General features: G+C 39.1%; 1 protein-coding gene across 2 annotated transcripts in view; it reads right to left on the reverse strand.

Annotated features, from left to right (window-relative positions):
• KIF13B (kinesin family member 13B) overlaps positions 1 to 12,637 on the reverse strand; it is a 190,172-nt gene that overhangs the window by 122,266 nt on the left and 55,269 nt on the right. For both annotated transcript variants that reach the window (XM_032634809.1, XM_032634810.1), the window contains exons 3-4: positions 5,118 to 5,130; positions 395 to 455 (exon numbers count right to left, since the gene is read on the reverse strand). In XM_032634809.1, the coding sequence (XP_032490700.1) occupies positions 395 to 455; positions 5,118 to 5,130 (74 nt within the window). The remainder of the gene's footprint in view (positions 1 to 394; positions 456 to 5,117; positions 5,131 to 12,637) is intronic.

Raw genomic sequence — 12,637 nt, forward strand, 5'->3', positions numbered from 1 at the left:
GATAGGAGTGGAGCTTGGATTAAGCTCAAGGTTTCCTTTCCTCCTTGGCTAGAGTTCTTTCATTACACCAAGCTGCCTCTCTAGACCATATTACAAACATCTAAGGGAATCTACGTAGCTACTGCATGCCATGGTCGTGTGTAAGGCCCAGGGATGCGTGTAAGACAACCTCAACTGTGTACGCTGTTAATCTAACTTTATCATCTTATACCGACAACAGTATACCATGAATCTCCCATTTCCCAATCAAAGTTGAAACTCTAATAGCAAAGACTGGAGGAAGTTCTCTATGTAGTTTCTAAAATTACACAAAATACTACTATGATACTTTATAGGAAAAATACTAAAACACCTTTCTATATTATCAGTAGTTAATAGGATGCTGGACTCTTACCTGCATACTTTTCTCTGACAGATTCATCCATAGACCAGAAACAATGATCATATGCAAATACCTGTTGAAAAACAAAAATAATAAAGTTTGCATTAAGAACAAAACTGTAACATACTTATAATGTTATAACAATGTCATGACACTGATAACATTGTTCATAACAGTGAAATAAAAACAACTTCCTGTCTTACAATGGAGGTTAGTTATTTATGGTACAGTCTTACAATAGGCAAGTAAGCACCCTATAGATGATATAGATCTTTATTTCACATGGAAAACTTTTCACAATGTTAAGTGAAAAGGGAGGAGGTTACAAAGCAATATGTATAATATGATGGCTATTAGACACACACACAGTTACATATATAAAAGCTTATTACTGCACGATAAGATTAGTGATATCTTTGTTTTCTTCTTTATGCTTTTATGTATTCTCTACATTCTTTTCTCATCAGAGAAAACAAAGATTTTTTTTTTAAATAAAATGTAAAGATGATTACTACAGCATGTTGAGAATGCATATTCTTTAAATAAACTATAACATGCCCATGGTCGATACTGTGTAGCTTCAAGAGCATAGAAAACTAAGATTCATATATTAATGTAAAAGCTATGAAAGTCTGGACCATGATCTCATATCTGTACAAAAATCGACATACATAAAAAGTAGGAAGAATATACATTGGAAATATTAGTAATACATATTGCTACTTCATGGGATATCACAAACGATTTGTTTCGATCTTTCATTTTACTACTTTCTAAAGTACGTTTTTTTTTTTTACTTTCAAAAGTCTTTTTCACCGATTATATTTTTAATTTTTTGGATTTCACGTTTTACAATTTAGTCTTTTTAAGGATTTTAAGTGTTTTTAAATTCATTTCAGTTTGCATTTCAAACTCCCACTTTTGGAGTTTGTTGCCTCACTTCCTGATGACAGGTTTCCTCTTGTGCTTTATATGTTAGTTTGCAAGTACATCTGAATTGGGAGTTTGCATTTTATGGTTTACATGATTGCCTGTTTTTTTCCTCCCCCTTTGGCCCCCCCTTTACATGAATAGTTACACTGCCACTCCCAGCTACTGAAGCCCAGATTTGGGTCCTTCCAAAGCCCAATGTCTCTACTCCCTCCTACCTAACACAGAAATTGGCTCAATGTTGGTGGCCAGAAATCCTTTTTTCTTTTAATATATATAAATTTTTTCCCCTAAATTTATTTGTTTATTTATTTTTGGCTGCGTTGGGTCTTCGTTGCTGTGCACGGGCTTTCTCTAGTTGCGGCAAGTGGGGGCTACTCTTCGTTGTGGTGCATGGGCTTCTCACTGTCACGGCTTCTCTTGTTTGTGGAGCTCAGGCTCCAGACGGGTGGGCTTCAGTAATTGTGGCACTTGGGCTCAGTAGTTGTGGCTCGTGGGCTCTAGAGCACAGGCTCAGTAGTTGTGGCGCACGGGCTTAGTTGCTCCACGGCATGTGGGATCTTTCCGGACCAGGGCTCAAACCCATGTCCTCTGCATTGGCAGGCGGGTTCTTAACCACTGCCCCACCAGGGAAGCCCCAAAAATCTTTTTTTAAGCCTTCTTTCCTGATGGAGCCTCACCCAAATCAGTTTTCTCATGGTGAGCATCTCTGGTCCTCAACCCATACATAGGATTCCCTCTCGTCTGCAAGGGTTGAACCTCCAATCCTCCGAAAACCTGTGTGATCTCAAGGCCCAGTAAATACGCTAGTTCAGCCCCAGCCTGCTGCTGGTCCCTGCAGTGACATATGTTGTTTTTGAATATAATGACATGATTTTAATATTTTTAAATGTCTTATCTGTCCCTGCTATGAGTTTGGAGTTGGCAGAAGAATGTTTCTGTGTGAACTCACAAGGCTATCATGTGGATCAGAGGTCTAAGAGTTACATTTTTTTAAAGAGGAAATTAGATTAGGATGGTAAATTAAGTATGCATGCCTATATCCACCTCTACTTGAAATTAACACAAAATGATGGAGAGAGGGAGGGAAAGAGCCTAAAAGGGAAAGAAGCAGGGAAAGGAGAGCAAGTTTTTGAAATCAAGATTGCTTGCTTATACCTGGACCAGAAACTGAGAAGCCCTGAAAAACAGTTGCAATGAGACTGGTGCGGTGTGAGATGGGGACCACAGGGAGAGCACAGGCCAAATCACGGCAGGAGGAGATGGCTGCAAAGCTAAGAGCAATTCCAGGAGTGCAGCAGGAAAACAGCTCAGTGAGTGGCTAGGGGCCCTGGGGGCAACCGAAAGGGCAACTGGCTAGAAACACTTTTAGAGCAAGGAAGGATCAGAACACCCACATCTTTGTGCAAAACAGTGGCACGAGGCATTTGTTCCCTGGGGTGGGGCAGTGATGGGGAAGCAAGGCCAAAAAGGTAGGCAGAAGCCCAATGACGGACAACACCCCGGAGGAGGTGGGAACCCTGGAGCCCAGAAGCCATCCACCCAGCCTCAGCACTATGTGGTACATTACTAATCCTCAACATTTTTCCAGAGCTAAACATGTGTCTGTCAACAGTGGTGGCTCCCTATGTTAGCAATTCTCCAACAGAAAGGGCAGGAAAAGAAGGAAGATGGAAGGTAGCCCCAAAGGACTGTGGACCAAAACCTCCAGTGGGGGCTGCTTTTCCAGCTACACTAGTCAGCAGGGAGAGATTAAATAAGATATGAAGCTCAAATTAAGTTTCTTCTGTTCTAACATTCAGCTCTCATCTCTCAGCACTTTATTTGATTCTGCTCTTACCAAGCTTAAGTGGACACCATCCTGATTCTTTGCTTGTAAGCTTAGCTCACACTTGAACAGTCCATCTGTGTGAACGTCTCAGAGATCAGGCTCTAAATGGCACTCCTCTCCCTCCGACTGTGGGTTTTTCCTTTCTTTTCTTTCTTTTTTAAATTCAGGGAGTTGGGCTTCCCTGGTGGCACACTGGTTGAGAATCTGCCTGCTAAAGCAGGGGACACGGGTTCGAGCCCTGGTCTGGGAAGATCCTACATGCCGCGGAGCAACTAGGCCCGTGAGCCACAACTACTGAGCCTGCGCGTCTGGAGCCTGTGCTCTGCAACAAGAGAGGCCACGATAGTGAGAGACCCGCGCACCGTGATGAAGAGTGGCCCCCGCTCGCCGCAACTAGAGAAAGCCCTCGCACAGAAATGAAGACCCAACACAGCCAAAATAAATTAATTAATTAATAAACTTCTACCTCCAACATCTTCTTAAATTCAGGGAGTTCTTTCACAATTCTTGTTCTCAATTCCAGTAGAGAAGCTACCATTAAAGTAACCGCAACAACAGCTGATACTACACGGGAGGCCCTGAGGTACAAGGAAGTCAAGAAGCTGGTGACCTGCAGGTGGGGAGATGGGAGCTGAACCCAGCCTTTGAGCGCTCTGTCTGCTCCCCACCAGGCCCTTCACCACAGGCTGGATTTGCTCTCTTCCCCAGTTACAGGAAGGTGCCACAGCCTTGTACAAAGTTGGGAACTAGGAATGCTTAGTTCTTGTTTACTAACAACACTGAATGGTCCTCTTTAAGTTTCAGGAAGTTTGTAAATTATTACAGGTATCTTCCAGCCACAGATTTCCTAAAGCAGACAAGCCCTTTTCTTTCTAAATAAACATTTTTCCTTTAAAATTAAAAAAAAAAAACTTTTTCTAAGTCACAGAGAAGAAACACACATTCATTATAACAAGTCAAATAACACCAAAACATAAGGAATAAAGGTCTCCCATTCACCAAGCATTTTCTCCTCAGAGGGAACCACCATGTTAATAGTGTGGTGTTGGCCCTTCCATATTTTTTACGTCAACACATTTTCCCTAAACGTTAAGATACAGTTGAATTAAATAAAACATGAATAGTTTTTAAATAGTCATGTAATGTTTCCTCACATTTTTACTGCCATCTCCAGCCTCTGTTCCATCAAAAATTAAGAAAACAAAAATAATCTGGCATCTTTTCACAGAAAAGATAAAACTAATGAAATTAGTTCTACATATATAAAGAAGTCAGTGCCATATTAAACCTCTTTTTTGTAATCATTCAGAGTCCCAAGTGACAAGTTTATACATACTTTAGCAACAATAATAGAAAATGGAATTACAGTTCAACCACGGACTCTTAAACCAAACTCCAAGAATGCAGATAAAAATCTAAATTTCCTGGAAACTTCCAGAGAATGATCAATTCAATAATACAGTCCTTGTGCCTACTTTGGCACAACTACGTTTCCTAAGAGATACAGGAACTGACCCATCCCACCGAAGTTTCTTTAGAATCTGGGCTCAAATCTCAGATGAAAGCATATTCCCTTGAGGAAGCTGTAGGCCAGGGCAGGTTTCTGTTGGCCTGAGAATGTGTCCCCAGCTGTCCCAGGAGCAACATGGATGAGTCTGCCTGCTATGGTTCTGACCACAGTATGGGACGAGCAGTTTCGAGCCAATCCACGGCGAACAGCAGGGCACAAAAGGAATCTGTGTTGCAGTTGCCAGGAGACTGGACAGAATTGGTCAAAGTACAAATACAGCTTTTCTATAAACCTCTTACACCAATAAATGGCTTTGGATTTATGAACAGGCTGACAGCTTGCATTATTTTTTTTTTATAAAAATGCCAGAGAAAATTTTTATTTTTGAGAAGAAAATTACCAGTACTTCAAAAATATGCCCATAAGACCTTTACAAGCATCACATAATAAACCAAATCTCTTACCTTTGGCTGGCTTCTGAGTTCCCAAAAGAGATGTCATCAATGACATGAAAGAAAAGAGAAAGGGTTTAAAATTTTTTTTTTAGTTAGAAGATGCTTTCTGAAGGGTAAAACAATAAACATCATGTAAATCTTTATTAAGAATATAAAATATTAACTTTGAAATCATATAGCAATTTGAAATAAAGGATAAAGTAATATCTATTAGCTAGTAGGATAGAATGCTAATTATAGAAAACTAACGTATCTCTCAGGTAGAAGAAAGATTATCTGAGCACCGGATAATTTTTAAAGTCCTAATATTTCTGCTTTCTACCTTTTACTTATCCTTGTATACAACTTGTAAATATTTTTTTTAAATTCTTTACTTTTTAGCATCTGATCTTACTTCCAAGCAGTCTCCTCTGCTTTGATAAAGCAGCAGCTCACTCTCTATCTATATAGGACCTTCTGCCAAAAACTTCTGTTCTAAGAAAAAAAGGTTAAAGGAACAATTAATTTTTTTAAATTTTTATTTATTTATTTTGGCTGTGCTGAGTCTTCATTTCTGTGCCAGGGCTTTCTCTAGTTGCGTCAAGCGGGGGCCACTCTTCATCGCGGTGCGCGGGCCTCTCACTATCGGGGTCTCCCTTGTTGCGAAGCACAAGCTCCAGACGCGCGCGCTCAGTAGTTGTGGCTCACGGGCCTAGTTGCTCCACGGCATGTGGGATCTTCCCAGGCCAGGGCTCGAACCCGTGTCCCCTGCATTGGCAGGCAGATTCTCAACCACTGCACCACCAGGGAAGCCCAGGAACAATTAATGTTTTGCCGGTGAGTGACCAGTTACTCACTTACTACTTATTCCTCTATGCTGACCCAGGTGCCTCCAACCTCCCTCCCTCTGAAAATGCCACTGGCTTACATCTCCTCAGGGTACAGGAATATAACTCAATCCAGTATAATTTTAAGATAGTTTTAAACTTAGAAGCTGTAAGAGAAGCACACAGAGCTCCCTTTACGCAAACTCACCAATTGTTAATATTGCCATGGCTGCTATGTCATTCTTCCCCCCTCCCTCTCTCCCCTCTTCTATACACACACACACACACACACACATTTTCTCTTGATCTGAAGGTAAGTTACAGACATGCGCCTTCAGCCCTAAACACTTCCGTGTATAACTCATAAAAACAATGATGTTCACTCACACAACCATGGGAATAACTGGCCCTTCTCAGAGGATCCAAATGCCAAGTGAAACCTGGAACTTGAAAGGAAACTGTACATGGAAATACTTCAAATGTCTGGACATCTTGTGCCTTTGTCTCATAAAATTTTCTTCTAAATTTAATATTCATTTGTATCAAATGATTTCAGATAAGATGACTAAATTACCAAGGAAAGTAGCAAATGAGTGACACTTGTCTAACAGATTTTGGAGTAACAGCCAATGTGACTAACACATAAAAGAAAATAATTTCTCTGTGATAGGAGATATGGGGAAACTTCCAAACAAAAAGACCTGGGAAATACCAGTAGAGATGACTAACATACGCTATCATCGTTTTGTAGGTATTTATAAGCAAAGAAGAATCTCATCAGTTTCAGAAGGCACAGTTATAAGCCCAGCTGGAGGAAAGAACAGAGCCAGCATATATGAAATGCCCACATTAGGCCAGGTACATTGTATGCTACTTCATTTAACTTTCACAATAACTTTGAAAGGTGCTATTATCATTCCAGTTTTACAGATGAAAAACTTAAGGCTCAAGAGTTAAATGAGCTGTCCAAGACACAATAATAATCAGTGATGAATCTGGGATGCAAAAGTAGGTCTTCCGAATCCCACGTCCATGTTTTCTTCCTCTCCCACACTGGTCAAAACAGTCTCGTCAAGTTTCTCCTAGACTTAAGAATCTATGAGTCATACATTAACAACTGTGCTCCTGGTAACAGAAACATTTCCCAATGTATTAGTTTCCTCCATTCTAATTATTACCCAATAAAAGGTCACCACTTGGTGTTTATGCCAGTGTAAGTTTACTTATTCATTATATTTATAAAAACTCCAGACTGTCTTTTCTGAGAGGAAAAATAAGATGTTTAGCATGATATTTTAAGTAAAACATTTTTATACAAAAATCAGCTCTTCCTAAAAGACAACCAACAAATATGAAATTCAACAATATATGATACACAGCAGAAGAATCCATGGGACTAACCTGAATGTAGAACATGATAATAAAAACAGAAACAAACCAGTAAATTAATTACAGAGCTAAGTTTCCAGCTAGGGATTCTGGTGGCTCTAACAGTAATGCTCAAATAACCTACAGAGCCATTGGAAACCCAAAGATGTAATTACAGCTCTGTACAAAAATAAATAAGTAAATTAATTAATTAAACAAAACCTTTCAACTTGTAGCTGCAATCCAATACGGCAATGCCTCACTATTCCAAAATCCCTTATTTAGAAACCTCAGCTATCCAGATCACAGTGGAGATTTAAGAAGCAGAGAAAACCAGCCCCTTGACCAATCAAAAGAGATGTCATAAAGTAGAAGCATGAGAGTCTGAATTTCTGAGTTTCTGTTGTTGTTGTTACTTAAGTTCATTTTGAATTTCCACACTTACAAAAAGTTCCAAAAACAGTACAAAGAACTCCCGTGTACCCTTCACCCAGCCTCTCAAAATGATAACATCTTATTAAAACCACAGTTACAATTATCAGAACCAGGAAATTAACCATCAACACAAGATTTATGAAATAATCTAGAGCCAATCTTACACAAATTTCTTCCCAACTGCCCCCCTGATGTCCTTTTTCAGGTCCAGGATCACACACTGCAGTTGTCACGCCTCCTCCAACTGGGGACGGTTTGTCTCTCATGACCCTGACACCTGGAGAGTCCTGGGCAGTTATTCTGTAAAATGTCCCTCAATCTGGGTTTGTCTAATGCTTCCCCATGACTAAATTCACGTTATGCATTTTGACAGGCACCAAAGAAGCAATGTTGTTCCCTTCTAAGTACATCAATACCGGAAGGCACATCACTATGGAGAACAGTATGGAGGTTCCTTAAAAAACTAAAAATAGGATTGCCATATGATCCAGCAATCCCACTCCTGGGCATATATCCAGAAAAGACAAAAACTCTAATTTGAAAGATACACACACACCAATGTTCACAGCAGCACTATTTAAAATAGCCAAGACATGGAAGCAACCTAAATGTCCATTGACAGATGAATGGATAAAGAAGACATGGTACATATATACAATGGAATATTACTCAGCCATAAAAAAGAATGAAATAACGCCATTTGCAGCAACATGGATGGACCAAGAGATTATCATACTAACTGAACTCAGAAAGAGAAAGACAAATATCATATATCACTTACATGTGGAATCTTAAAGAATGACACTAATGAATGTATTTACAAAATAGACTCACAGACACAGAAAACAAACTATGGTTACCAAAAGGGAGGGGAGGGATAAATTGGGAATTTGGGATTAACGGATATACACTACTATGTACAAAAATAGATAACAAGGTCCTACTGTATAGCACACAGAACTATACTCAATATCTTGTAACAGCCTATAATGGAAAAGAATCACTTTGCTGTACACCTGAAATACTGTAAATCAACTATACTTCAATAAAAAAAATACCAGAAGGTACATGATGTTGTCCAAATCTCACTGCTGATGATGGTAACTCCGGTCACTGGTTACAGTTGTATATACCAGGTCTCTCCACTGTAACATTACTAGTTTTTCCTCTGTACCCTTCTTGAGGTGGGGGCGGTGATATTTTAAGACCATGTAAGCACCCTTTCTCAACATACTTTCACCCATGAATTTTAGCATCCATTGATGAGTCTTGCCCACAACAATTACTGTTCCCCAAATTGTGATTGTCTAGTTACTGCGATGTTAACAGCCCAGGTGGATCAAGATGGGTAGATGTGCTTTTTAGGAAGGTGATGTTTCAGAAGACAACAAATGATTTGATTACATATTTTGTAGTTTTATTTTATTTTATTTTAGGCCGTGCCATGCGGCTTGCAGAATCTTAGTTCCCTGACCAGGGATCGAAACCGGGCCCCCTGCGGTGGAAGCGTGGAGTCCCTAACCACTGGACCACCAGGGAATTCCCTGATTACATATTTTGGATAGAACTGTTTCTGTGAATAAGCTAGTCACCTCCTCCTTTTTACTCACCTGGTTTAGGAGCTTGTGCTCACTTCTCTTTTCAATAATAAATTACACTATAAAATTAAGTCAAATTAAAGTCCTAATCTTTAGAATGCCACAATATGAAGAAGAAATTTAGTGATTATTTTATATAAGTTAATGATCTTTGGGAATTTTTATCAATACTTCTGACCATGACAAAAATAAAATTGATATTGAGTCCAAAAATAAACCACAAAGTACTGTATATGTGTAAAACAAAACTATATCAGAACTATGAGTTATAAATCAATTACTGCTGTCAACTACCAAAATCAAACGTTATATACAAATATCATCACCTCTGTTAACTTTAAAGATTTAGGTTTCTGAAACGTTCACAATTAGAAATATCTGGAATCTCTGTTTTAACAAGCTCCCACTCCAACCCGTTCTATAACAGATGTGGTAACATCACAAAGAGTTTATTCTAATACGGCCATACTATATAAAGATATTGTTTCCTTTTCGGACTTAAGCTGGCAGTACCAGCAACCAAACAACAATCTGCGTGATGATCGTTATTTTTTCTTTGTCACCCCTCCCCCGATGTGCTTTTCCATATAAGGAATAAAGCTGACCTGAGTAAAAATTTAGACACTGACTAGACTCACAGAGGAGATTCATCAATCTTTGCTGATCTAGCTAACTTGAAGAAGTACAAATATCACTAAAAGCCCTGGTCACTGTCTCCCCAACATTTAGAATACTACATTCAATTTTGAAGAATAAATTTTAAAAGCATCACTGATAAAGTAGGCTATCTTGGAGAATAGCATTCCAGATGTAGAGGGGTTTAAAAATGATACCACTGATAGAATAAATCAAAGAACTAGAAATATGTAGCCTGGACCAGGGAAGACTAAAACAAGACATGATGCCATCTTTGGTAGGATCTACTAAAGAAAGTTAAAAGAAAAGGGATAGCTCTTTAATATAAGAATAGTTAGCACTGTGTTAAACAGCCAGCTCACCATTAGTGGAATTATCTGAAGAGAGAACAGGAAAGCATTTGATGAGGATGTTGTAGAAGGAATGAGAAGTTACACTGGATTACTTGTATAGCTCTTTATTTACAATGAGAAAGCAAACAGTAAGCATTCAACAAGTTATATTCAATATTTCTATCAGGGACACGTGCAGACCACTGGAACATCAGAGGTAACCCAAGCTACAGTTCGAGCACTACCTCCCACATCACACCCCTAGAAGAGTCCTCCTCTCCAGTGAGCTACTGTCCTTCCTGCATTCCACACGCCGACACTCAGATGATGCCATCCCTCTAACAACTCTGTTTGTTCAAGCCCTACTCATGTGGGGAAAAGCTCGGATCAAATTCTATCTCCCTCAAGAAGCCTTCCATAAGAACCCCAACCAAAAGTGAGTTCTCCTTCCCCCATTCCCCCTCTAAGTCAGAACTCTCTACTGCTCATGCATTACCCATCATTCTCACATTATATAAACTTTTTAATATAAATGGGTCATATCCTCAACTAGACGACAAGCTTCTGAAGGACAGAGTGTGTCTTCTGGCATTTATCAGTGTCCAACACAAGGCTTTCTGATTCAGCTAATGCTGTTTAAGCTCTCTAGGTGACCTGGCCCCTCCCTCTACCTCAACCACATCTTGGACCATCTTCCTTTCACTCACTGGCCTTTTCTAATTGGCCCAGTGTACACAGTTTTCTAGTCTCGGGGCTCTCATTCATGATTTTCTTTCTGCCTTGAAATCTTGAGGCTAACTCCTACTCATTTGTCGTTTCTCAGCTTAGGTATTATTTCTCTACATGTATCTTTCTTAAACATCCAATCTAAATTAAGTCATTTATGTTATTCTCAATCACAGTATTCCTGATAGAATAAAAACATTTCTACCACCATCTCTGCTCTCTAAAATCATCTCCAAAACAATAAAGCAAACAAGATACAAATTGAATTTTCAATGAAACTAGGAGATAGCTATAAATGAAATATATTATATGAAGACAGAAAATGCATCCACAGAATGCCAGAAAGGGTCAGAAATGAGTGGTGCTGAGTATCCCAGAAGATGCAGAGGAAGGGGGCCTAAAAAACAGTAAGAACATTCAGGTCACTACCTCTGATATATATCCTTGGAGAAACTTCTTTAAATCAAGACGAAAGACAATTCTCTCCAATTAAAATCTTCCACCCACACAAACTACAATTGGTTAAGAACAGAGGGACATCCGAAGAATACAGCCACTGAACCGCAACTGGCATATTTCACAATCAGAAAACATTAGAAAGATGTTTAATAAATTCCATAATTTCAAGTTACCATATATTGAGATAGCATCAAAGAATACACTATTAATCATTTGCGAATCATCTGTCAAACACACAAGCAGAGTAAGTTTTAATTCACTGTCCACTTTCACTATAAGGAAGTTTAAATCTGACCAAAGAATTAAATCAATATTGATTCATTTGTGTGGTTTTTTTAATAAAATATATTTCACATGATAGGTTAACAGAGTAATACACATTCATTTTTAAAATTACATGTTAAAATAACTTCAAGGCATGCACAGAGATTAGGATAGATTATTGAAATAGTCAGATTTGGACTATTCTAACTTGGAATACTGGAGATACAAGCTTAGCATAGAGTTATTTTCATGGAATAATAACTGAGCACCAAGCACTACATTAAGTACTTTATATTCATCATAGTAATAACCCTATGAGATATCCTCATTTTACACCTGAGTCACTTAGCATTCTGAAATTAACACAGCTAGTGGAGGTGGAATTAAGATTCAAACTGGTGTGTGCCTGATCCAAAGCCTACATTCAAGCTGCTGGGGGCAAACACAAGGCACTCAGACAATCACTTCCCCATTTCAAGCTATGGAGAACATCACTAATGAATCACAACACTCCTGCTCTTCATTAAAAGAAACTTTATAATCTACGGCACCCTTGGAGGGAAGTGCTAAAAAGATCATTAAATATTAAAATAATGCTGGGACTTCCTTGGTGGTCCAGTGGGTAAGACTCCATGCTCCCAATGCAGGGGGCCCGGGTTCGATCACTGGTTAGGGAACTAGATCCCGCATGCATGCCACAACTAAGAAGTCCACATGCCGCAACTAAGAGTCCACATGCCGCAACTAAGAGTCCACATGCCGCAACTGAGACCCAGTGCAACATACATACATACTTACATAAATAAATAAATATTTTAAAAAATAAAAAATAGGGCTTCCCCAGTGGTGCAGTGGTTAAGAATCCGCCTGCCAATGCAGGGGACACCGGTTTGATGCCTGGTCTG

Source organism: Phocoena sinus, chromosome 6, assembly GCF_008692025.1.
Source record: "Phocoena sinus isolate mPhoSin1 chromosome 6, mPhoSin1.pri, whole genome shotgun sequence".
Lineage (NCBI taxonomy): Eukaryota > Metazoa > Chordata > Mammalia > Artiodactyla > Phocoenidae > Phocoena > Phocoena sinus.